The following is a 24700-nucleotide window of genomic DNA, read 5'->3' as shown; positions in this document are numbered from 1 at the left end:
TTCTCCTCCTGTGACTTTGTGTTATTCTTGTCATACATTTTACTCTTACATGTCATAAACCACACACTACATTGTGTTATTTTCATTCCGTGAATTATTTTTTACAGATATTTAAATAATATAAAAAATGTCTTATATGCATACCTTTGTGTGTATCCATATTTCTGTTTCATGCCATTATCCTTCAGCTTGAGGACTCCCTTTATTATTATTATTATTTTTACTATAGGTGTCCTGTTATGAATTCTTCCATCATTTATTTGTATGTCTGGGAAGTATTTCACCTTTTTTTTGAAAAATATTTTCACTGGGTATGGAATTTTAAGATTTTTCTTTCAGTAATTTAAGGATGTTGCTTCACTGTCTTCTTGATTACATTGTTTCTGCCAGGAAGTCTGCTGCCATTCTTATTTTTGTTCCTCTAATGTTTTCTAGCTGCTCTCAAGATTCTTTTTTTCTTTGTCACTGGTTTTGGGGTAATTTGATTATGGTGTGCCTTTGGTGTAGTTTTCTTTATTTTTCTTGTGCTTGGAGTTCTTTGAGTTCTTGGATCTGTAAATTTATAATTTTAGCTAAATTTGAAAAGCTTTTGGCCATTATTTCTTCAAATATTTTTCTGTTCCCATCTCTCTCTTTTCCTTTAGGAACTCTAAGTACACATATGTTAGGTTGCTGAAAGGTGTTATTGATGCTTTGTTTCTTTTTTATTATTCTGTTTTCCTTTCTGTGCTTTGTTTTGGTTAGTTTCCATTCCTGTGTCTCCAAGTTCACTAATCTTTTCTTTAGCAATGTATAATCTGCCTTTAGTCTCATCCATTATATTTTTCAAACATTGTAGTTTTTCTGTAAAACTACAAAAGTTCTCTCTCTAGAATTTCAGTATGATAAGGTAATTCTCAGCATCATCACAAGCCCTTTTCTCTGTTATCTGTATTTTTGTCCTGTTGGCTCCTGTTCTCTTCCTTGAATTAACAACAGTCTTTCCCTTTCACAGTTTCTCCATTTATTATCCTTCATGCTGGAATGCTCTTATCCTGTATTTTCTTTTACCCAGTCCTTCTCATCCTTCAGTGAACTGGAACATCACTTTCTTATATCCTAACTCCTAAGTAAGGTTTTTTTTTCTCCCTGTTATACGAACCCTTAATACCCTATATTTCTCCTTTGTTCATTGAATTGAATATTCATTATTAGTGATTTATTAATTCATGGTCTTTTCCCCTGCCAGACTGAAAGCTTCCTTAGCATAGGAACTGGTTGTGATTAGTCCAGTGGTATTTTCTCAGCCTCTAGAAGGTGCCTGGCACATAGTGGGTACTTAACACATTAATGGTAAATGAATTAATGAATACCACATGGTAGCAGATTAGCAGATGACTGAAGTTATTATTACACAAATGTAAGATCATCACTGGAGTCTTTGGAAGAGTTTAGAATGAGGTGGGAAGAAATGGTCAGTGAAATATGGATATATGTTTATAAACAGATCGTTATCTTAAAACCAACATAAATCCAGGCAACATACTTTTATGTACTTATCAATAGAGTGTTTTATAATCAGTAAAAATTGTTCTATATTTTATTATATCTCAAAGAAAACTTTAATCCTATCTTTAGAAATTTTTTGCCCCTACCATTGTCATCTTCCTCTTGAAAGAAAAATCTTCTGATGGAGATTTGCTTTTTTCCTGGGAAGTATGATGGTAAGGAGGAAAATAAAAGATAATTTATAAATATTAAGTACAAATATGTATTTTACAAATACATACACATTTCACATACATATAGTTAACATAGTATATATACATATATATAAAATACCTTTTAAACATTCTTACTGATGATCTTACCAAAATGACATGCACTCTGTGAAGCTTTTTACTCTATACCACAATGAATTCCTCTGGTCTTGTTCATAGTATTGTGTTCATATCATTGTGTAGTTTTTATCACATTGAAAACAGTATAGAATCTATCTTTCTTCCATATTGAAAGCAGGGACAGTGTCTTGATTATTTTTGTATTTCTAGCACCAAACTCAGATCCTGGCCTACAGGTGTTAAGTAAATGCTTGATGAACATTTTAGCTTTCAAATGTTCTAAAAGTGATTTGATGTGCAAATATTAATGTTATGTAGGAATAAATTATAGTAAGGACCTAGTTGTAACTTCAGTTAATTAACTAAATCAGTGATTTCGTTAAATATATATATTATATATATGTATGTACATACAGATTTAAAGAAATAAAACAACTTTGACTCTGAAGTCAGATGGGCTGGTTTAACTTCTCATTCTGTCATTTACTACATAAACCTGAGTAAATCACTTAGCTCTTCTAAATTTCATTGTTTTCATTTGTGAAAAAAAAAAATAATTTTTATAGTTATAATAATGAAATGAAATAATATATGAACTTCTCTAAACTGTAATAAGCATAGAAATCACTCAATGTTTACTCTTTTTCACCATTTGCAAGGACATTAAAAATTATGGTTACACTATAAACATCACAGTTTGTAGCAGCATCATTCAGTAAAAGTACTAGAAAATATCTATTGTGACTTTAAAATATATTTCACGTAATTTAGGAATCATATATGAAAAGCAGAAAAACTTCTCTCAGTGATAAATATTACATTTATATTTGGTAAATAAAGAAAAAATTTGCCTACTTAAAATTTGATCTACTTGTGCACAGTGATGAATGTAAGTGAGAATATTTTCCAGCTACTTTGAAATATTGAACTGCCCAGGGACAAGGCATGAATGATGTTTTGAAGGAAATAAATATTTCAGCTTCACATTTCAGCCTTTCTTCTTTATTCCTTTGATCTGGCTTTGGTTTACTTATCATTCTGCTTGAATGACTTCACGCTGCCTTTTTCCTCTCCATAGTAACAAGAAGTGGTCTGCACCTATTTCAAAATATTTAGGCCTTGTCATTTCATAGGATGAACATGTATTTCCTTATTATTTACTGATATATTACTGCCTGTAAAGTAGGATGAATTGGTGGGTACATATGTAGCTTTGCAAGTATGATGTATAATTTATATATGGAACTTTTAATCAGTACTTTTTTAAATATAGGAAACATAAAAGGAAACATTAGATTTGGCATTTATATTGAAGTTTAAAGTGTTTAAAGGAATTTTTCTTCTCTGTACACTGAAGCCATTTTGTCTTTAAGGATCATTGTCTCAGGGTTTTATTTCACTGTAAAAATTTGAATCGCTTTTTTATTTGCTGAGGTAGAGTTCTTTTAACTTATTAATAGACCCATATTATAGGCAGACCTTAGTTTAGCACAAAATTCTTATGTAAAGCTTTAAACTATTTAAATATTTCATTACATTTACCTATATTTCTTTATTTTTCACTTTATACACAAATCTTCTGATCTTCTGACATTGGTTTTCTTATATAGACTCTCACTGCCCCTTTCCTTTTTTTGTATTCCTGTAGTAGTTACAATTTGTCACAAAATATCCATAATATTACCCTACCATTTGATTTTGGCTTGCATTTTTCTCTTTCCCTGATCAGACTGTAGTTTCTCCAATATAAGAACCATTTCTTACACTTTGTCTAAGTTTTCTGCAGTGTTTCAGTGAGTAGCTCTTAGAATTTGCTGCCAGGACCCTTGCCTCAGCTCCTGGGACATGACTAAGTTGGCTGAGAATGTTGGCTAGGAGGTTGATGCCAGGATCAGTTCTTTTGAATCATGATTCAAATCCAGGTGACTTCAAAGGATTTATGGACCTCCTAGCTGAAGTCCATGTCTTCTTAAGAGATTTTTGGATAGTGGAAGAAGATTCCTCATTCTTATTCATAACTATCATGCTTTAACCAAATACGGTTCTTCAAGACTGGAGTTTGACCCTGGGGCCATACTTACTGGCCCAGTGGTTCTCAATCAGGCATGATTTTGCTACTCCAGGGGACATTTGACATGTCTGTAGGCATTTTGGGGTTGTCAGAATTGGGGAAGGGATATTGTCACTGGTACCTAGAGAGGAGAGGCCAGGGGTGTTGCTAAGCATGTCACAGTGCACAGGACGTGTCCCCACAGCAAAGAATTATCTGGACTGAAATGTCAACATTTTTGTTCTCTTCCCTGGTTTTGTTCTGGTTCCATCTAGATCAGCGGTCCCCAACCTTTTTGGCACCGGGGACTGGCTTCATGGAAGGCATTTTTTCCACGGACCGAGGGGGGGATGGTTCAGGTGGTTATGCAAGCAATGGGGAGCAATGGGGAGCGGCAGATGAAGCTTTGCTCACTTGCCTGCTGCTCACCTCCTACTGTGCGGCCCAGTTCCCAATAGGCCATGGACCAGTACCAGTCTGTGGCCCGGGGGTTGAGGATCCCTGATCTAGATGATATACACTTATCAAAGAAATATTGAATAATTCCATATAAGTAATATGCTAAAGGTATGTGATATAAATAAGGGGAAGACACTGCTCTGTCCTCACACTCTCCATTCCCTGGTCTCAAAGAGATGTGATTATCCTGAAAAAGATAAATATATAAATTAACAGCTATAATAGTGTATATAAAGTGCCATAGTAGTAGTATATAAAAGGCACTGACAAGGATGAAAGAAGCAGCTAGCAGCTCTATCTGAAGAGCTGACATTTGAGCCCCTAAAGAATGAATAGTAATCTGCCCATCAAAACAACCAAGAAGGGAGCTTCCAGTTCATTTGATGGCCGAGAAAGCTCCAAGCAGACTGATCCTCTCACAAACATAAACTCTGTACAAGGTATAAAATACCACTACCTGAAGACCCTGGAGAATGAACAGGCACAAAGAGATAGTGGAAAGCAGTACACACTTGGAAGAAGTAAAGGTGAGCTTCCCATTTTTGTAACGTTTATCTGGCTGCATTTGATGCCATGTGGGACGGCTAGAATGTGGGTAGATGACTTGTCCTCTCAGTGCTTGAAGAACCTGATGAAAGAAGGGATGGTTATAACCACTGGTAAACTAAGATGGAGAGACACCCAGGAAATAAGGGAGCCAGAGAAGGGAGCCCAAATTCTTCATGTGATCTCGGTGCATATTTGTGACTGACCCCTGAAACTCCAAATAGCCCAAGTAAGCTAAAAGAGCTGAATTTATATATGAGCTTCTGGGGAGACAGAATTTATAGTTTGAATTCAGCCAAGTTAACTGCCTGCTATAAACAAATAATTAAAATTACCAATCAATACTATTCAGAGGAAAAAAACAGAATCCAGACTCTTTACTATGTATCATTCCTAAAGATAAAAGCGAAAATTACTTGACATTTGAAGAATCAGGATAACACATGACCTACTTATTTTCAGTTAGGATAACATGGCCTTTTTATTCTCAAAGGAAGATGCAGTCAATCAATGGAGACCACCCCAGGATAAATTAGATACTAGAATTAGTGGATAAAAATTTAAAGTAGCTATTATAATTATTTAAAGAACTTTAAGAAAAATTGGTAGTAATGAATGAAAAGCTAGGAAATCTCAATAGAAAAACAGTGGAAAATACATTTGAAATTTAAAATGTAGACTGAATATAACAACAGAATGGAGATTACAAGAAGAACATGAAGATAAATGAATAGAAATTAGTCAATCTGGGGACAACGAAAAAATGTACTAGAAGAAATACGAGCTGCAGAGACTTGCAGGACAATGACAATGTATGAAATATATTTAATTTGAGTCACAGAAGCAGAGTGAAGAGACTAATAGAGCAGAAAAATATTTGAATAACTAATGGCCCCAAATTTTCCAGTTTTCATGAAATACAAAATTATGCTAATTTAAGAAGCTCAGTAAGGCCCAAGCAGGGTTAATGGAAACCAGAACAAAACAATAACACTTGTTATTATCTGCCTTTTGATTATAGCCATCTTAGAGGTTGTTTAATGGTACCTCATTGTGATTTTGATTTGCATTTTCTTTTCTTTTCTTTTTTTTTTTTTTGCGGTACGCGGGCCTCTCACTGTTGTGGCCTCTCCCGTTGTGGAGCACAGGCTCCAGATGCGCAGGCTCAGCTACCATGGCTCACGGGCCCAGCCGCTCCGCAGCACGTGGGATCTTCCCGGACCGGGGCACGAACCCGTGTCCCCTGCATCGGCAGGCAGACTCTCAACCACTGCGCCACCAGGGAAGCCCAAGATTTGCATTTTCTTAACAGTGATATTGAGTGTCCTTCCATGTGCCTATTGGCTAATTGTATATCTTCTTTGGAGAAGTATCTATTTGGATTCTTCACCTATTTTTATTTATCTTCTTTTTATTATTATTTTTAATTGAAGTATGTTGTGTTAGTTTCTGGTGTAAAGCAAAGTGACTCAGATATATGTATATGTGTGTGTGTGTATATGTATATACTCTTTTTCATATTTTTTTCCATTATGGTTTATTATAGGATATTGAGTATAGTTTCCTGTGTTATACAGTAGGACCTGGTTGTTTATCTATTTTAGATATAGTAGTTCATATCTGCTAGTCCCAAACTCCTAATTTATTCCCCCGACCCCACCCCCTTTCCCCTTTGTCATTTGGTGACCATAAATTTGTTTTCTAAGTCTGTGAGTCTGTGTCTGTTTTGTAAATAACTTCATTTGTATTTTTTTTTGGACTCCACATGTAAGCAATGTCATATGATATTTGTCTTTCTCTGTCTGACTTCACTTAGTATGATAATCTCCAGGTTCATCCACGTTGCTGCAAATGGTATTATTTCCTTCCTTTTATGGCTGAATAATATTCCATTGTGTGTATGTGTGTGTGTATATATATATATATATATATATATATATATATATATATATATACCACATCTTCTTTGTCCATTCATTTGTCGATAGACACTTAGGTTGCTTTCTTGTCTTGGCTGTTGTGAATAGTGCTGCTATGAACATTGGGGTGCATGTATCTTTTCGAATTAGTTTTCTTCTGATACATGCCTGGGAGTGGGATTGCTGGATGATACGGTAGCTCTATTTTTAGTTTTTTATATAAATTTATTTATTTATTTATTTAGGCTGCTTTGGGTCTTCATCACTGTGTGCGGGCTTTCTCTAGTTGTGGCAAGTGGGGGCCACCCTTCGCCACGGTGTGTGACCTTCCCATTGTGGTGGCCTGTCTTGTTGTGGAGCGTGGGCTCTAGGCACACAGGCTTCAGTAGTTGTGGCTTGCAGGCTCAGCAGTTGTGGCTTGTGGGCTCCAGAGTGCAGGCTCAGCAGTTGTGGCGCATGGGCTTAGTTGCTCCGCGGCATGTGGGATCCTCCCAGACCAGGGCTTGAATCCATGTCCCTTGCATTGGCAGGTGGACTCCTAACCACTGTGCCAACAGAGAAGTCCCCTCTATTTTTAGTTTTTAAAGGAACATCCACACTGTTTTCCATAGTGGCTGCACCAACTTACATTCCCACCAACGGTGTAGGAGGGTTCCCTTTTCTCTACACCCTCTCCAGCATTTATTTTTTGTAGATTTTTTGATGCTGGCCATTCTGACCAGTGTGATGTGGTACCTCATTGCAGTTTTGATTTACATTTCTCTAGTAATTAGCGATGTTGAGCATCTTTTCATGTGCTTATTGACCATCTGTATGTCTTCTTTGGAGAAATGTCTATTTAGGTGTTCTGCTTATCTTTTTATTGGGTTGTTTGCTTTTTGTTATTGAGTTGTATGAGCTGTTGGCATATTTTGGAAATTAAGCCCTTGTCAGTCAGTTGTATAGTTTGCAAATATTTTCTCCCAGTATGTAGGTTGTCTTCATTTTGTTTATGGTTTCCTTTGCTATGCAAAAGCTTATGTTTGATTAGGTCCCATTTGTTTATTTTTGCTTTTATTTCTGTTGCCTTGGGAGATTGACCTAAGAAAATACTGACACGATTTATGTCAGAGAATGTTTTGCCTGTGTTCTCTTCTAGGAGTTTTATGGTGTCATGTTTTATATTTAAGTCTTTAAGCCATTTTGACTTTATTTTTGTGTATGGTGTGAGGGTGTGTTCTAACTTCATTGATTTGCATGCAACTGTCCAGCTTTCCCAGCACCACTTGCTGAAGAGACTGTCTTTTCTCTATTATATATTTTTGCCTCCTTTGTCATAGATTAATTGACTGTAGGTATGTGGGTTTATTTCTGGGCTCTCTATTCTGTTCTATTGATCCATATGTCTGTTTTTGTGCCAGTACCATGCTGTTTTGATGACTGTAGCTTTGTAGTATTGCCTGAAGTCTGGGAGGGTTATTCCCCTAGCTTTGTTCTTTTTCCTCAGGATTGCTTTGGCAATTCTGTGTCTTTTGTGGTTCCATATAAATTTTAGGATTGTTTGTTCTAGTTCTGTGCAAAATGTCATGGGTAATACGATAGGGATCACACTAAACCTGTAGATTGCTTTCAGTAGTATGGCTATTTTAACAATATTTATTCCACCTGTTTTTAAATTGTGTTCTTTATCTTTTATTATTGATTTATGAGAGTTCTTTATATATTCTTGATACAAGTCTCTTTTCAGATATATGATTTGCAAATATTTTCTTTCATTTTGTGGGTTTTCTTTTCACTTTTTGATAATATCCCTAGCAGGACAAGTTTTTTAACTTGTTGAAGTCTATTTATCTATATTTCATTTTCTTGTTTATGCTTTTGGTGTTATATCTAAGAAGGCTTTGCTTAGGTTAAGGTCACAAAGACTTACTCCTGTGTTTTCTTTCTAAGAGTTTTGTGTTTTTAACTCTTACATTGAGGTCTGTGACCCATCTTGAGTTCATTTTGTGTGTTATGTAATGAAGGAATTCAACGTCACTCTTTTGCCCGTGGATGTCCAGTTGTCCCAGCACCATTTGTTGTAAAGACTATTTTATTCCCCCATTGAATTGTCTTGGCATCCTTGCTGAAAATCTACTGATTATCAATGTAAGGGTTTATCTCTGGAATCTTAATCCTATTCTATATATGTCAGTCTTTATCCCGGTAGCACACTGTTTTGATTACCCTAACTTTGTAGTAAGTTTTGAAATCAAGAAATGTGAGTCCTTCAACTTTGTTTTTTTTCAAGATTGGTTTGCCTATTCTGAGTACTTTGCATTTCCATATGCATTTTAGGATCAACTTGTCAGTATCAGCAAAATGCCATCTGGGATTTTGACAGGGATTGTGTTGAATCTGTTCATCAATTTGAAGAATATTGTCATTTTTTTGATATTAAGACCACTGTTAATTTCCAATTTTACTGGTATTCCTTTCTAACTCTTGAAGTATCTAAATGTTTAGATGTGTCCACAGTGTTTATCGTTTTAAAGAAGAATTTAGCAGAGAGCATTAGTCTTTGCAGTCACGTGAAGAAGAGGCATAAGAAGTCTATTTATTTATCATGCTTAGTGAAGGTATTATTTTTAGTGCCTTTAAAGGCATAGTTGTATCTTAATGTTTTTGACTGACTCACTTTAATCAACTTAAGTACCAATAGCAGCCATGAATATAGATGATATAGCTGCTTGAAAGTCTTGTCTTCCAGCCCAGCTGGAAAGGGAGTGGAGACTCTTCTAGCTGTTTTTCAGACGTGTTTGAAGTTTTTTGTTTTGTTTTGTTTTTCTTGGAGTTTCCAGTGGAGATGCCAAGCTGGCAGCAAATGAAGTCTACTGTAACGTGAAGCCTTGTAAATATGTGTTGGATCCCTGCCATCATTATCAAAAGTGCTGGTGCAGAAATGTGCAAAGGGAAGATTTTCAAATTAAGGTTGGCCTGTACATATAAATGTTAGCTTTTCAAGCTCAAGAAATACTAAATTGTAGTCCATTAGTCTCCTGCATTTTATTGCGTGTTTGGAATAATCATGTACTTCAGAACATCCTTTAATCTGAACTGGCTTGTGGTTGTAGAAGAATGCAGCTTCTTTTGTTCTTTATGCTTTATATACTCAGACGAGGAATATTTACTGCATTTTATAAATAAATCAGAGTTAAAAAGCAGATTTTCTTCCCACCTTTTTATCCTCATGGAAGCCCAGCTTTAAGGCCTTTCAGTGATACATGTATACTCGGCCCTGCAACTAGTTCCACGGAAAAAAATAATCTTCAAAGTCACTTTTTTTTGCTTCTTACAGGACACGTTATTTGGAATCATGGTAAAAGGAAGTACTGTTCTTACATTAGTGGGGAGCAGACCCTTCTCTTTTTCAAGTGCTGAAAATTTCCACTTCTATTTCATTACTTTGATAGAAATTAAAATGGATCCCTCATTAAAATGAATATCATATCTTTATTTAAAATAAGACGTATTTTATTTATATTAAGACAGAAGATTTCTAAATATTAGTGGAGCTCAATGTATTTTCACAGTTTAACTGGACAGAAACATTGATACATTGGGTGGTGCCTTCACCACTCTTTGGTATTTAGCTTTACCACTAAATTAGCTTTGTAGGTGTGGTGGGACTGAAAATGAATTGGAAGGTTTTGGTCATTTCCTTGTGTCTGCTATTTAATATAGAACAATATTTGCAATTTGTAAATCAGGCTAGAAATGATCAGTCAAAAGTAATGTGCCTCATTGCACTAGGTTATATTTTAACAAACAGTATTTTTAATATGGTCTCAGTATATAGCTGATCATGGGTAAAGCTTATGACTTTGATTTATGTAGTCATAAGTCAATTATAAAGTAAATGAACTAAACTTGGTAGGTAAGAATGAGGTAATATAGAGAAAATATTTGTCCTATTAAATTGAAACTATTTACAGTAACTAAGTAGCTCAGGTGAATTACTGGACAAAAAATGTAAAACAACTGACTTTCAACATTTATAGAAAAAGTTGATATTTCAGCCATACGTCATATATTTTTATAAATTGTGTTAGCAGACTTTTCTCCTGGCTAATTAATGGTATGTAATTTTAAATTATACGATTTATAAATTTTTAAAGTTTTCAAATATTGTCCAATGTACTTTCTTTTCTTTTTTTTTTTTTTTTTTTTTTTGTGATACGCGGGCCTCTCACTGTTGTGGCCTCTCCCATTGCGGAGCACAGGCTCCGGACGCGCAGGCTCAGCAGCCATGGCTCACGGGCCCAGCCGCTCCGCGGCATGTGGGATCTTCCCAGACTGGAGCACGAACCCGTGTCCCCTCAACCACTGCGCCACCAGGGGAGCCCTCTTTTCTATTTATAGACAGACTGAGCAAGCAGAGTTAAACCTTTGAAAACCTGTAATCCTAATTGTGGAATCGTCTTCCCAAGTGTGTTTAGGAGGGCCTCAGAAATTAAAGAGCAACGTGGGATGAACTAGTCATGAAGTGTGTGGCAGAGAAGTAGCTCTTGCGCCTCCTAACCTCAGCCCCTCGTGGGGACATTCGCATCGACCGCGGCAGCCTTTGCCTCTTCTCCAGCCTCATGGTCCTTTGAATAGAGCATTCTAGGCAACTTCTTCCGGTCAGTTGGGTCCATCGGTCAGAACAGATGTCCCTCAAACATTTGTAACAACTCTCTATCACATTTGCCAACCTATATCTAGGCGGTGGTACCCAACATGGTACCTTTTATAAGGGCACTAATCTCATTTTGGGGAGACACATTCAGACCATAGCATATGGCATCTGGAAAATCAGAAAAGCAGCACAGCAGAGTGGTCAACAGCAGGAGCTCTAGAAGCAGACGGCCGGGACTTGAGTCCTGCCTTGACTGTTAGTGATGTGTAGCCTTGGAAATGTTCTCTAAGCCCCAGTTTCCTGTTCTGTAAAACTAGGGATATAAAAATAGTCTTATACAAGTTGACTGTGATAATGAAGGAGAGAAGACATAGTAAACTAGTTTGCACAGTGCCTAGTACCTAGGTAGAACTCAATATAAGTCAGTAGTAACTTTCGTGTACTTATAACCTAAAGCCTTTATTTGTTTCTTCTAGCAACATGCAGAGATTTCTCTTCTTTTGTTGGACCCTTTTGACTAATTTTAGTTCAAGGTATAAAGAAACGAGATGGTTATCGGTTCTTTTAGGCAAGTCTGCTTATTAGAGAGCAGCAGAATAATTTCAGGGAGCCACATCGCTCTGTTGCACCTGTCACCCTGCAGGTTAGCTTCTGCCGGATGTGCATGTTAGAGGTATTCTTATGGCACATTGTTTTTTTTTAATTGAGATATAATTCATATACTATTAAATTCATCCTTTCAAAGTGTACAGTTTAGCAGATTTTAGTATATCCACGAGGATGTGCAACCATCACTACTATCTAATTCCAGAACATTTTCATCACCAACCCCCTCCCAAAACCCCCTGTGCGTGAGCAGTCACTCCCCATCCCCCCTGTCCCATCGGCCCAGGCGACCACTAATCTGCTTCTTCTTTCTCTATGGGTTTACCTATTCTGGATATTTCTCCTAAATAGAATCATACAATATGTGACCTTGTGTCTGGCCTTTTCCCTTTGCACACTGTTTTCGAGGTTTGTCCGTGTTGTAGGGTGCATCAGAGCTTCATTCCTTTTTTGAGGCTGAATGATATTCCATTGCATGGATGGGCACATTTTGCTTATCCATTCATTGGGTGATGGAGGTACCTGGTTGTAAACAGTTTCGTTCTTAGGGAAATCATCAGAAGTAGTTGTGTCCTCATCAGAACACATATTATGGGTTTATCCTTTTTTTCCTGAGGCAAATCATGTTATTGCCAGTTTTTTAAAGGGAAGTTTTATAGAATTTGGATCAAAAAATGGAAATCTGAATTTTATTTTAGAGAGGGTTAAATTTTGTTCTTTGATCCAAGCCAAGTTCTTTTATTTTATATTTTAACTCTGCGGCTTGTCTGAACTTTTCTAGGGAAAAAGAAGAGCAGCTCACCCGTGTGACTGAGGTTCAGAGGCTGCAGGCACAGCAGGCAGATGCTGCACTGGAGGAGTTCAAGCGGCAGGTAGAGCTCAACTCGGGGAAGGTCTACGCGGAAATGAAAGAGCAGGTGAGAGGCCTCCACACCATCCTTGTAGAGAGCCCTTCTCTCGGGGGGAAGGTACATTCTGATCTCACGTGTGACAGCAACATGTTTACTTGTTCAGAATTAGCGCAACAGCTGGATCAGGAATTCAGGTGAGAACGAGGTCCTAGGCCTGGTGCGGAAGGACACGCACCACCGCCAGGGCCTCGAAGGAAGGGGAGGCTCCTCGCGGCCAAGAACAAGAGCCCAGGGGGAGCTGACTCAGCCCGCAGACCCTCTGCTCCCTACAGGGCGTGTGAAGGGCAGGGCTGACTCTGTGCCCCTCCTGGGTCGCTGGGTGGGCTCCGGTCGGCAGCTCCTTGGTGACAGTGAGTGGAGAGAGCGGGCTGGACCGGGAAAGGAGTCCTCCTTCCTCCTTCAGGATTGCCTTGATTCACCCTCAGAGCAGTGCCAGAATGACAATTTCAAAGTCCTGTCGACAAGTGTGGTCACGGCCAGAATGTGTCAGGCTTTGGAAGCATGGGTCAGTTGACAGGCAAAATCCCAGGATCAGTCATTTTCTCAAGAGCAAGGCTTCAAGTTATCCTTGTCTGTGTTTGTTCATGTGCCGTAAACCGTGTTGTATTGATCAGTTACAGCAAATTGTTTTCAAGTGGCAGTTCAGGAAGACATAGGCTGTCTCCAGTTCTTATACAAGTGGTATGTTTTACAGTTTTGAGAAAAATTTATAAAAGAATACAGGGAACAAACACCTAGGTACCCATCAGGAAGAATCAACAATTGTCAACACTGTTTATTTAAACTAAAATGTTACAGATGTAGTTTTAGTTTGCTTTACTATTAATGTCTAATCACATTACTCTCTCCTCTCCTAAGAAAAACCACTATAATTAATTTAGTGTTTATTATTTCATACTTTCATATGCATATGTAATGTCCATATGTATATATGCATGTATTATATATGCATATATTTTACATATACATATATATAGTTTTTATGTTTCCATTTAAAAAGAGATAAGAACTACAGATTTTGTGTATTAGTCTTATTTGCTCTTCTACATTGAATTTTATATATCTGTGCCCTATCTGTGTTGACTTAGTGCCATCCTTTTAACACTGAATGTATTTTATTGTATGAATATATGCTATTTTATTCATCAGCTCCCCTATTCAAGGGTATTTAGTTCATTTTCAAGTTTTCTTGATTATAAAGAGTGTTTCAATACTTGCTTGTGATTTCATTTTTAGCTGGGGTTATCCTCCTCAGGAGTCCTGAGCACACACTGGTGGTAGAAACATCTCTATAGAAGGTTTTATGGCAGAGCCCCGTGGGGTTTACGAGTTTGGAACTGTGCTTTCTTGTTATTTTCTTGATTCAGATTGTGCGGATCTGGGTCCTGGGAGCAGGGTCTGAGACCGCCCCCCCTTCTGTCTGTTTTCCCACTCAGTGCCTTGGGCGAAAGCTAGATTCCTGCTGAGAGTTTCTGGGTTGGAAGGTGGGGACTTTCAGTCCCTGCTACACGGATGTGCATCTCTTCCCAGCTCCCTGCTATGATCAGAGCCCAGATCCAAGAAAGTATATATGGTCCAAATGTGCAGTGGAGCTGCGCAGGAAACTCTTTGATCAGCTTAACATTTAAAGGAATACAGAAAATATTGAAGGAGGGGCCCTGGCAAGAAGTTTTAAGTATACAGCGAAGAAGGCTAAAAAGGGGACTCTTGAAAGTGCTCAGGCTAACAGTACAACTTTCTGACAAAAGCTGAGACTATGACAGGCACCTTTGGCTCAATAAATGCACCTTTTGGGGCTGGTGATGTAATATCAACAGATTACCCAGAATTCATGGCTAAGGAGAAAAACAAGCAAACAACATGGGACTTGTGAAAACATTTTGTAGAACAAGAAAAAGGCGTTTGTATTCAGCAGTCACAGAATAAAAGTGTATTTCCAAAAACAAGTTTACTGTAAACTTCAGGAAAAAAAAAAAACTCAGAAAAGTAGTACCTTTAATAAGAAGACATGATCTGTATGAAAGAGGCCACATATATTAAGTAAAATTAATGTAATTAAACCTGGATACATTCTGGGAAGAGTGTTTAACCTCAAGAATAAAATGAAAATCCACCAAGTTTCTAGGTGTAGGATGCAACCGGCAAAGAAATTAGAGAAATAATGGAGTAGTGCTTCAGAGTTCTGAAGGAGAAAGGCAGTGACCCAACTGCATGCACAACCAAGGAGTTTTTCACTTGCAAAATAAATAGAAAAACATTTTCTTACTAAGAGCTCACATAATGTATACTGATTATTCCTTTTGTGGAAAAATTATATCAATTCAGAATTGAGGCGGAAGACATCCCACACATGAGGAAAATATCATACTGAAGGATGAGTAGAGAACAATGGAATCCAACAAAATAAAAACAAATTTAACTAATCACTACAAATCTAGTTATAAGATAGAATGCTAATGTTTACCGATTCTTGAAGCAGAAGGTACAGAATATAGAAAATACAAATGTGATAACAACAACTTAAATCTAAATCCTTAGGTTATGTTAATAAAGTTCAAGAAGCAGATGGATAGGGAGAGAGGGAAGTACAGTAACTAACACTCTGCCATGAAAAGGTGAGATTTAAAGGATTCTTAAAGTTAGGGAAATGTAGGTTAAAATACTTTTTAAATGCATAAACATAAGCATTAATAAAATTAACAAGATTTTACATTCTCATCAAAATCTTGAGAAGATAACAGCAAAACTCAAGGTATTGCCAAAGGAACAGAAGTAGAAACAGAACAAAATGTCCAAAATAAGACAGAGTATATAATTGTAGTAATACATTTTAATAGGTTAAAAAAAGGTATTGATTAGCTGACATAAATCTGTGTATATGCTGTTTATAATAAAGACACAACTAAAAGTCACACAAAAGTTATATGTGGAAAATATATTTTATCACTTGTATTCAGAATAAAAGAAAGAGTGTAATACTATCATATAAATTAACATCAATGCAAGTCAATAAGCTGGACAAAGGAATATATTTTTGCACGAGAAAGCCAAGAATCCTTATGAAAAGGGTGTTAGGAATATATGAAAAAATTTACATAAATAGTCATGGGGTGCTTTAGTAAATTTTTCTCCATATTTGACTGCTCAGGGGGGCAAAACCTAAACAAGTAGGAGATCTAAATAGCAGTTTATAAAACAGCTATATTTCTACTTTCTACGCTTTAAGTATGACATATTAAATTCCTACTCCCATGGAGCAGTTACAAAACTCAGTAGACCATAAAGAAACACTCAATATATATCTGAAACTTGACATGACAGAGAGCACGTATCTTTTACCACAATGCTTAGTAAAACCAGAAATTAAATTTCAATTAAAATTGCTACATTGGACTTCACCAAAATTAAAACCTTTTGTTCTTTGAAAGACACCATTAAAAAACAACAAAAGGAAGTAAGGCAAGCCAGAGAATGGGAGAAAAGATTCACAAATATTTCCAAGAACTTGTATCTAAAATATAAAAGCAATCCTACAACTCAATAATAAGAAGACAAACAACCCAGCTAAAAATAGGCGAAATATTTGGACACCTCGCAGAAGACTAATAAGCACATAAAAAGATGTTCGATAACATCATTCGTCAGGGAAATGCAAATTGAAACCAAAATGAAATGCCACTGCATGCTCACTGGAATGGCTAGAACTGTGAAGACTCCTTGGCAGTGCCAAATGTCGGTGCAGGGCCAGGGTGTGGCCACATGGGGCTCTTCTCCACTGCTGGTGGGAAAACTGCCGAGTTCTTAACCGCTAAAACATCCACCGCTATATGCCAGCCATTCCATTCCTGTGTGTTTAACCAAGAGAAATGAAGCCAGATCCAGACAAAGCCTTGTATACAAAAGTTGCCAGCAGCTTTATTCACAAGAGCCTAAAACTTGAGCAACCTGAATGTTCCTCAGAAGTTGAAAGGACAATCAAAATGCAGTATAGATGATGGAATACTACTCAGGAATAAATAGGAACGAACTACTGATACCCTCAACAAAGGATGTGTCTCAAAGTCCTGCTGAATGAAAGGAGCTAAAAACAAAAGAGAACATAACTGAATATTGTGTACTCTCTGAATGATGTTAGAATTCCCTAGATAATGTCAAGTTGTTGGTTTTAGTGGATTATCAACCCAGTTTGTTTCAGAGCAAAAGTCCTGTCTCATTTTCTATGGGTGGGTTCCAGTTTCAGTTAAGTTTCCAAGCCTTTGCTCTGCAGGGTTCGGTCTGTTTGTATTGTGCCACTCAGGAGTGAGTCTAGACTTGGGTGGTGATTTAAATCACTCCACCCAGTAACCCCAGGCACTCATGGAACATTCCCCAGGGTAGACCATATGTTTGGCCACTAAACAATTCTCAACAAATTTTAAAATGACTAAAATCATACAAAATGTGTTCTTTGACCCCAATGGTAATAAATTAGAAATAAACAATCATAAGAAATCTGGGAAATCCCCACATATTTGGAAATTAAATAACATACATGAATAACTCATGGATCGAAGAAGATATTACAAGGAAAATAAAATATTTTGAACTGAGTTAAAATAAAAATATGGTATATTAAAATTTATGGAATGCAGCTAATGCAGTACCTAGAGAAAAGTTTGTATCTTTAAACATCTAACTCCAAAAGGAAAGTTCTCAAATCAGTAACCTAAACTTCATCTTAAGAAACCAGAAAAAGAAAAGCAAGCTTCTGCTCAAGGAAGCAGAAGAAAGGAAATAATAGATAATTTTATATACATGCAGAAAGCAAAGAAAACATTAAAATAGAGAAAACCAAGAAGAGATAGAAAGTCCAAATTGTCTTATAATAGATAATGATATTCAATTAGCAATTAGAAATCTTTTCACAAGGAAAAGCCCAGGACCAGATTGCTTCACTGGTGAATTCCATCAAATATTAAAGAAAAAAAAAACTTTAGTTCTTTGAAAACTCTTTCAGAAAATTGAGGAGGAAGGCACACTTAATCAGTTCATTCTCTAAGGCCAGTAGGACTCTAATATCAAAGCCAAAGATCCTGCAAAACTAGAGTAGTATCTGTCATCACTGTAGACACAAAAACCCTTAATTTAGTAAACTGAATCTGGAAACTTATAAAAATGATTATTCACCAGGACCAAGTAGGATTTATCCCAGGAATCCAAGGTTCTTTTAGCATTCAAAAATCAATTAATATCATACAGCATATTAATAGAATAAAAGACAAAACCACACGATCGTCCCAACAAAGGCAGAAAAAGCATTTGAAAAAGTTCAACATCATTTGTGATTTTTAAAAAATTCTTGGCAAGTTAGGACTAGAAGCAAATGTACTCACCCTAATAAGGTACATCTATGAGAACCCTAAGCAAATATGCTTAATGTTGAAAGACTTAATGCTCTTCCTCCTAAGAACAGGGAAAAGATGTCTGCTTTTGTGACTTCTATTTAACATTGTATTGGAGACTCTAGCCAGTCTCTAACAGGACCAAAAAAAACCCCAAAGAAACACCCCAAACAAACAAAAAAAAACCCAGAAGACATACAGATTGGAAAGGAAGAACTACCAATGTGTTTAGATGACATGATTCTGTATGGTCAAAATCCATAAAAGAAATACTAGAACTAATAAATGATTTAAACAAGTTTTCAGGGTACGAGATCAGCATACAAAATTCAGTCATGCTTCAATATACTAGTAATGAAATACCTGAAAATGAAATTAAGAAAACAATTCAATTTACAAAAGCATCCAAAATAATAAAATATTTACAAGAAAACTAATGAAACAACGTGAAGACTTAAGCATTGAAAACTTTAAAAGATTGCCTAGAGAAATTTTAAATGATCTAAAGAGAGCATTCTGTGTTCATAGGTTGTAAAACTCAGTATTGTCAAGATGAAAGTTCTCCACAAATTGATGTATAAATTCAGTGGAATTACTATAAAAAATCGCAATACATTTTTGGGGTAAAAATTGACAATAAGAAATGTTTATTTTCACTAGTAAATTTGTTAAAAGTAAGTTAAAATAGCACTGAGCTATTTCCCAACTAACACATAGGTAGAAATCCATGAAGGCCTGTGGACACGGGCAGTGACACACATTTCAGGAGGAAGAGTAAAGATATGTAACCTTTCTGGAGGATTGGTTTAACATTGTGCTTATGATTTACCTGTTCTACTTCTAGGACTTTATTTTTCAGGACTCCAAGGTTTGCAAGATGTCTGTTCAAGGATGTTTATTGTGATGTTATTTATTAATGGTAAAAAATTAGAAACTATACGTCAAAAAAGTTAGAAAGAATGTAAAAGCTGATAATCTTTTCTTGAAAGATAAAAAATGAAGTCTCAGAGTTGTGTGGCAGAACGGAAAGCCCTGGAGAGAATGTGATCTTGGGAACCATTAAATTAAGAACCCTACCCAGCCGCAAAGTGAGACTGCCGTAAAATGAGGCAAGCCAGGGACGAGAGACAGTATCTGTGCAGTTGATCCTGGAACCACCCTTCCAGTTGGTCCACACTTACGTCTGACTGCTCTGCTCTGTGCAGGGTCATTGTCTGTCTTCCTTCACCAGCTCTGCCCACCCCTTTGACTCTCCCATTTCTTGACCTTAAAAGAGTCCATGTGTTCCTACCATGGAGGTGTCACATCACTGTGGACTGGTTAGATGATCCGATGGAGGACCCTCTTTGGTGCACGCCTCTAGGGTCCCCTTCACCCCCAACATAGCCCACACCTGTGTCCTCTCTTTGTCAGCAGTCCTCACTGATCCGTCCAGTGGTGCTAGATTAGACTCAGTGAAAACTGATAGTGATGGCAACTGAGAAGCAGGAAATGTTTTGATTGCTTTCTGTTGGAGAAAAGTTCTTCTGTGGTTTCAGTCATAAATAGTTTTGCCAAGTGAAGTTGAGTTTCTAAAATAAAGTACCTGTGGTGTGAGTATAATAATAAGGAACCCCATTTATAATGGAATTCTTATAGCCAGGCTCATTTGCAAATTGAATAATTCTCACATGGCAAATTTGAACAGACATTAAATAAAATGTGTATGTCAAAACATGATAAATTAGATATCTTCTATTCCAGATTGTCAGTTGATTAAAAAGTGTGGATCTGATATAGCTCAAATTCTAAAAGAAAATCAATCAGCAGATTTAGTATTTGGAGAATCATAATGTTTTCAGATTTTTCCATAGTCCATATTTTCCTTTTTTATTGTTGTTTTGAACTGCTCTTTTCTCTTCTCACTGAAATCTTTTGTGTAAAAGCCAGCAGAGCTTAGGGCATCTTTTTCCATTTGGAAACAGCTGCAGATAGAAGACAACAGGAATTTGAATTAAAAAATAAAAGCTTTGAGTTTGTTTTTGAAAGTGAATTGCTGTTTGAAAAATGAGGCCCATGAGAGAAAATGAAACGGACTTAAACTTTAAAAAAAAATTGCTTCACACTGTTTCTTTCACTTTGAAGAACTTTTTATCTCATTTAAGATTGCTTAAATAACCTAATTTTTACTCCAATGGTGAAATCCATTATATGTGTTAGCTGTCAGCAATTAGTTGTGTAAAATATACATATTTTAATTGCAAAAGTGTATTACTCTGTTAGAATTATTTCTGTATATATGTATATAGTTGTATTTTTTAAAGAAATAGTGTTCTATATTTACCTATTCTCTGTGAAACAAATAAATGACTGAAAAAGACAGCTATGTTTTTTGAAGTATTGGCAGCAATTATAAAGTGAAACTTTTTCATCTTGAAAACCGACTGAATGAATGTCAGATAACTACTTCCTCCTGGGGCTTCCACTAACCACTTGACTTTTCTATTTAATTTTTCTCCTCTTGAAAATTCATCCTCATTAACTGGTATTTGCTGCTAATATCTGGCTTTAAATTCTGTTCCTTTTTCTTTGCAGCCGTCAGCTACATGATATTAGCTTTATACTTGGAAAACCCAGTGGTTTGCCTTGAAAACAAAATTCAGAAACACTGCTGTTGACTAGTGAGGTTGCTTCTGGTTGCTAGTACATTTGAAACTGATTAGCAGTTTCTTACATTCTTAGGGATTATAAGTTTAGCTCATCATCTCATTACTGCTGTTGAATTAATGAAAAAATTCTCAAGGTACAAGGAAGGAAGAATGCCATCTGAATATATTTGTGCCTCTATAAATGTAGATGGATAACAAACAGACTTAGAGAGAGAAAGACCCATCATACAGACCACTCATCGTGACTTGTACCTTCGTCCTCTTGTCCTTTAAGGGTCATGCTGGCTCATGTAATTTTTTTTAAATTTATTTATTTGTTTTATATTTTAGTTTTGGCTATGTTGGGTCTTCGTTGCTGCGCATGGCCTTTCTCTAGTTGCTGTGAGCGGGGGCTACTCTTCGCTGTGGTGCTCGGGCTTCTCATTGTCGTGGCTTCTCGTGTTATGGAGCACAGGCTCTAGGCACGTGGGCTTCAGTAGTTGTGGCTCGTGGGCTCTAGAGCGCAGGCTCAGTAGTTGTGGTGCACGGGCTTAGTTGCTCCACAGCATGTGGGATCTTCCCGGGTCAGGGATTGAACCCATGTCCCCTGCACTGGCGGGCGGATTCTTAACCACTGCACCACCAGGGAAGCCCAGGCTCATGTAATGTTAAATGAGTCTTTTTTAGACCAGTTTTAAGGTAAAGATCCAATATAAATAGAAGTATTTTATCTCAGTTTTTAAAATAATTAATTAATTAATTATTTTTGGCTGTGTCGTGTCTTAGTTGCGGCATGCAGGCTCTTACTTTGTGGTGCCCGGGCTTCTCTAGTTGTGGCGTGTGGGATCCAGAGCACTTGGGCTCTGTAGTTTGCAGCATGCGGGCTCTCTAGTAGAGGTGTGCAGACTCAGTAGTTGTGGTGCATGGGCTTAGTTGCCCCACGGCATGTGGGACCTTAGTTCCCCTACCAGGGATTGAACCCACATCCCCTGCATTGGAAGGTGGATTCTTTACCGCTGGACCACCAGGGAAGTCCCCTCTTTGAGTTACTTTTTGATGATAATGGAGAAATCTGTCTACCCTTTTTTTTTTTTTTTTTTTTTTTTTTGCTGTACGCGGGCCTCTCACTGCTGCGGCCTCTCCCGTTGCGGAGCACAGGCTCCGGACACACAGGCTCCGCGGCCATGGCTCGCGGGCCCAGCCGCTCCGCGGCATGTGGGATCATCCGGGATCGGGGCACGAACCCGTGTCCCCTGCATCGGCAGGCGGACTCTCAACCACTGCGCCACCAGGGAAGCCCTGTCTACCCTTTTAACATTTGAAATTTTGTCTTTAAATGAGATTAGGTAGCAGAGGTAAAATTCTAGAACTATATTTAAATATTTCAATAGAGCCTATTGTGCTAATTAATCAGTTCCAAATGACAACATCCAAAGACTGTGTATAAATATTTGGCTTTGAAAAACAAAATTAAGCAAAAAATCAAACAAATAATTAAAAGAATCTTTAACTCTCATCCTTAAATGCTTAGTAGAGTAGTAAATGAAACTTTTCCTAATAATATTCGTCAAATCTCTTTTGCAGAAGAAAAATAAGCCAAAAAAAATCTACTGAGAACATTGGACCAGGAAATACGTCATTCTTTTTATAATTGGCTGATATGAAGGGTTATTAATTGTGAAAAGAGTAGCATTATTATTTTTTAATATTTCAAACTGTTTTATTGAGTTATTGGCCAAGGATTTAACAGACCTGATTTCTTCTTTCATTCAGTTATAAAAAATTTATGAATACTTGCTCTATATCAGCCATTGTTGTAGATTCTGGGAATTCAGAGACTATTAAGCCATGTTTGTGGCCTGTGCAATAGACTGATGCGTAGCTGTGTGATTGTAATTGGCGGCGTAACTAGTGGAATTACTAGGTCGTTCGGAGAACTCAGAGGAGGCACATCTAAGGTAGCCCAGTAGATTATGCGCTGATCTGCAATTGTAGCATCTTTGTGTAACAATGAATTTCTCAAATGTTTCCTGTTAAAATGTAATTGGGAGTGAATTTAGCAAGGCTTCTAAATATAAGGTCAGATATACAATTCAATTTTATTTCTATTTATTAGCAACCAACAAATAGAAAATAAACTTTGAAAAAGATATCATGGTACCAGAATGCTTCTCTTACCTAAGAATAAATACAACAAAAGAAATGCAAGTCCCCTGTTTTGAAGACTAGGAAACATTACTGAGAGGAACCAAAGAAGACCTGAACAAGTTGGGGGATATATCACGTGTATGGATTCAAAGACTCAATGTTATAAAAATGTCAGTTCTCCCCAAATTAATCTATAGAATCAACACAATTCTAAAAATCAAAATGTTGCAGTGTGGGCTTCCCTGGTGGCACAGTGGTTGAGAGTCCGCCTGCCGATGCAGGGGACACAGGTTCGTGCCCCAGTCCAGGAAGGTCCCACATGCCACGGAGTGGCTGGGCCCGTGAGCCATGGCTGCTGAGCCTGCGCATCCGGAGCCTGTGCTCTGCAACGGGAGAGGCCACAACAGTGAGAGGCCCGCATACTGCAAAAAAAAAAAAAAAAAAAAAAAAAAAAAAAAGTTGCAGTGCTTTTTGCGGGGAGGAGTGAGGGAAACTGGCAAGCTGATTCTAAAATGGATATGAAAATACAGAGGGCTCAGAATAGCTATGGCAACCTTATACCACCAGATATTGAGACTAATATTAAGCTATAGTAATTAATACAGTGTGGTTTTGGCACAAGGATGACTAGTGTTTTACAGGAAAGAGACCAAAAAGTGGACTCACACATATATGGTCAATCTGATTCATGTCAAAGGAAGTACTGCAGTACAGCAGGGAAAGAAGGATCATTTCAGTAAATGCTGCTGTGTCAGCTGGATAGCCACATGGAAGAAGAATCCTGCCCTTATTATATCCCATCACAAAATGAATTCCAGGATTGTAGATACACAAGTGATAGGTAAAACAATAAAACTTTCAGAAGAAAATGTAGGAGCTCGGTGAAGATTTTCTGAATAGGACACAAAAAGTGATAAACAAAATGTTGTTAAATTTAAATTCATTAAAATTAAAATCTTCTGTTAATCAAAAGAGACCAGTAGATAATATAAGAGCGAACTCAGAGTGGGAAAAGATATTTGCAGTTCAGATATTGAGCAAGAAAATTCATATCCAGAATTGATAAAGAACTCCTACTAATCAATAAGAAAAGGATAAGCACCACACATGTGTTAAGGAATTTTCTCTGTTAAAGATACTAGTTTCTACTGAGGCTTTAGCCAAGCACAGAAATAATTATTTATCTGTCTTTCTGCCATTTATGTCTATCTCTCTATATATATGAAAATATTTGAAGGACAATTTCTTATAGTTTAGCTAAATATGTATTAAATACAGCAGAATACACTTTGAATTGTATATCTCTATAGAATTGTATAATTGTCTCATATGAATTATACTGTCAAATAACTCAGAACATAACACAAGAGTACTTTACTACAGAAAGAACAATAACTTATTGTGACCACATTTGACAGAGTCTGCCAGATCTTGGCCCAGTGCCCACTCCCACTTTCTTAGTAATACAGTACAGCCCTGATTTTATTTAGGGCAACATCAGACACAGTTTTAAAACTGCAATCTCTTACCTTGCAGGTGGAGTTTGGCTTTTAATGTAGTTCTAGTGAATGCGATGCAAACAGCATAATTAATTTGC

At 37.0% G+C, this 24700-nt stretch overlaps 1 protein-coding gene across 20 annotated transcripts in view; it reads left to right on the top strand.

Annotated features, from left to right (window-relative positions):
• CEP112 (centrosomal protein 112) overlaps positions 1 to 24700 on the top strand; it is a 419667-nt gene that overhangs the window by 161137 nt on the left and 233830 nt on the right. For all 20 annotated transcript variants that reach the window (XM_060080554.1, XM_060080547.1, XM_060080550.1 and 17 more), the window contains one exon: positions 12818 to 12953. In XM_060080554.1, coding sequence (XP_059936537.1) covers positions 12818 to 12953 — 136 coding nt within the window. The remainder of the gene's footprint in view (positions 1 to 12817; positions 12954 to 24700) is intronic.

This window comes from Mesoplodon densirostris, chromosome 18 (assembly GCF_025265405.1).
Source record: "Mesoplodon densirostris isolate mMesDen1 chromosome 18, mMesDen1 primary haplotype, whole genome shotgun sequence".
Taxonomy (NCBI): domain Eukaryota; kingdom Metazoa; phylum Chordata; class Mammalia; order Artiodactyla; family Ziphiidae; genus Mesoplodon; species Mesoplodon densirostris.
Note: the sequence above shows the minus strand (reverse complement) of the source record. Positions and strands in the feature narration are given on the sequence as shown.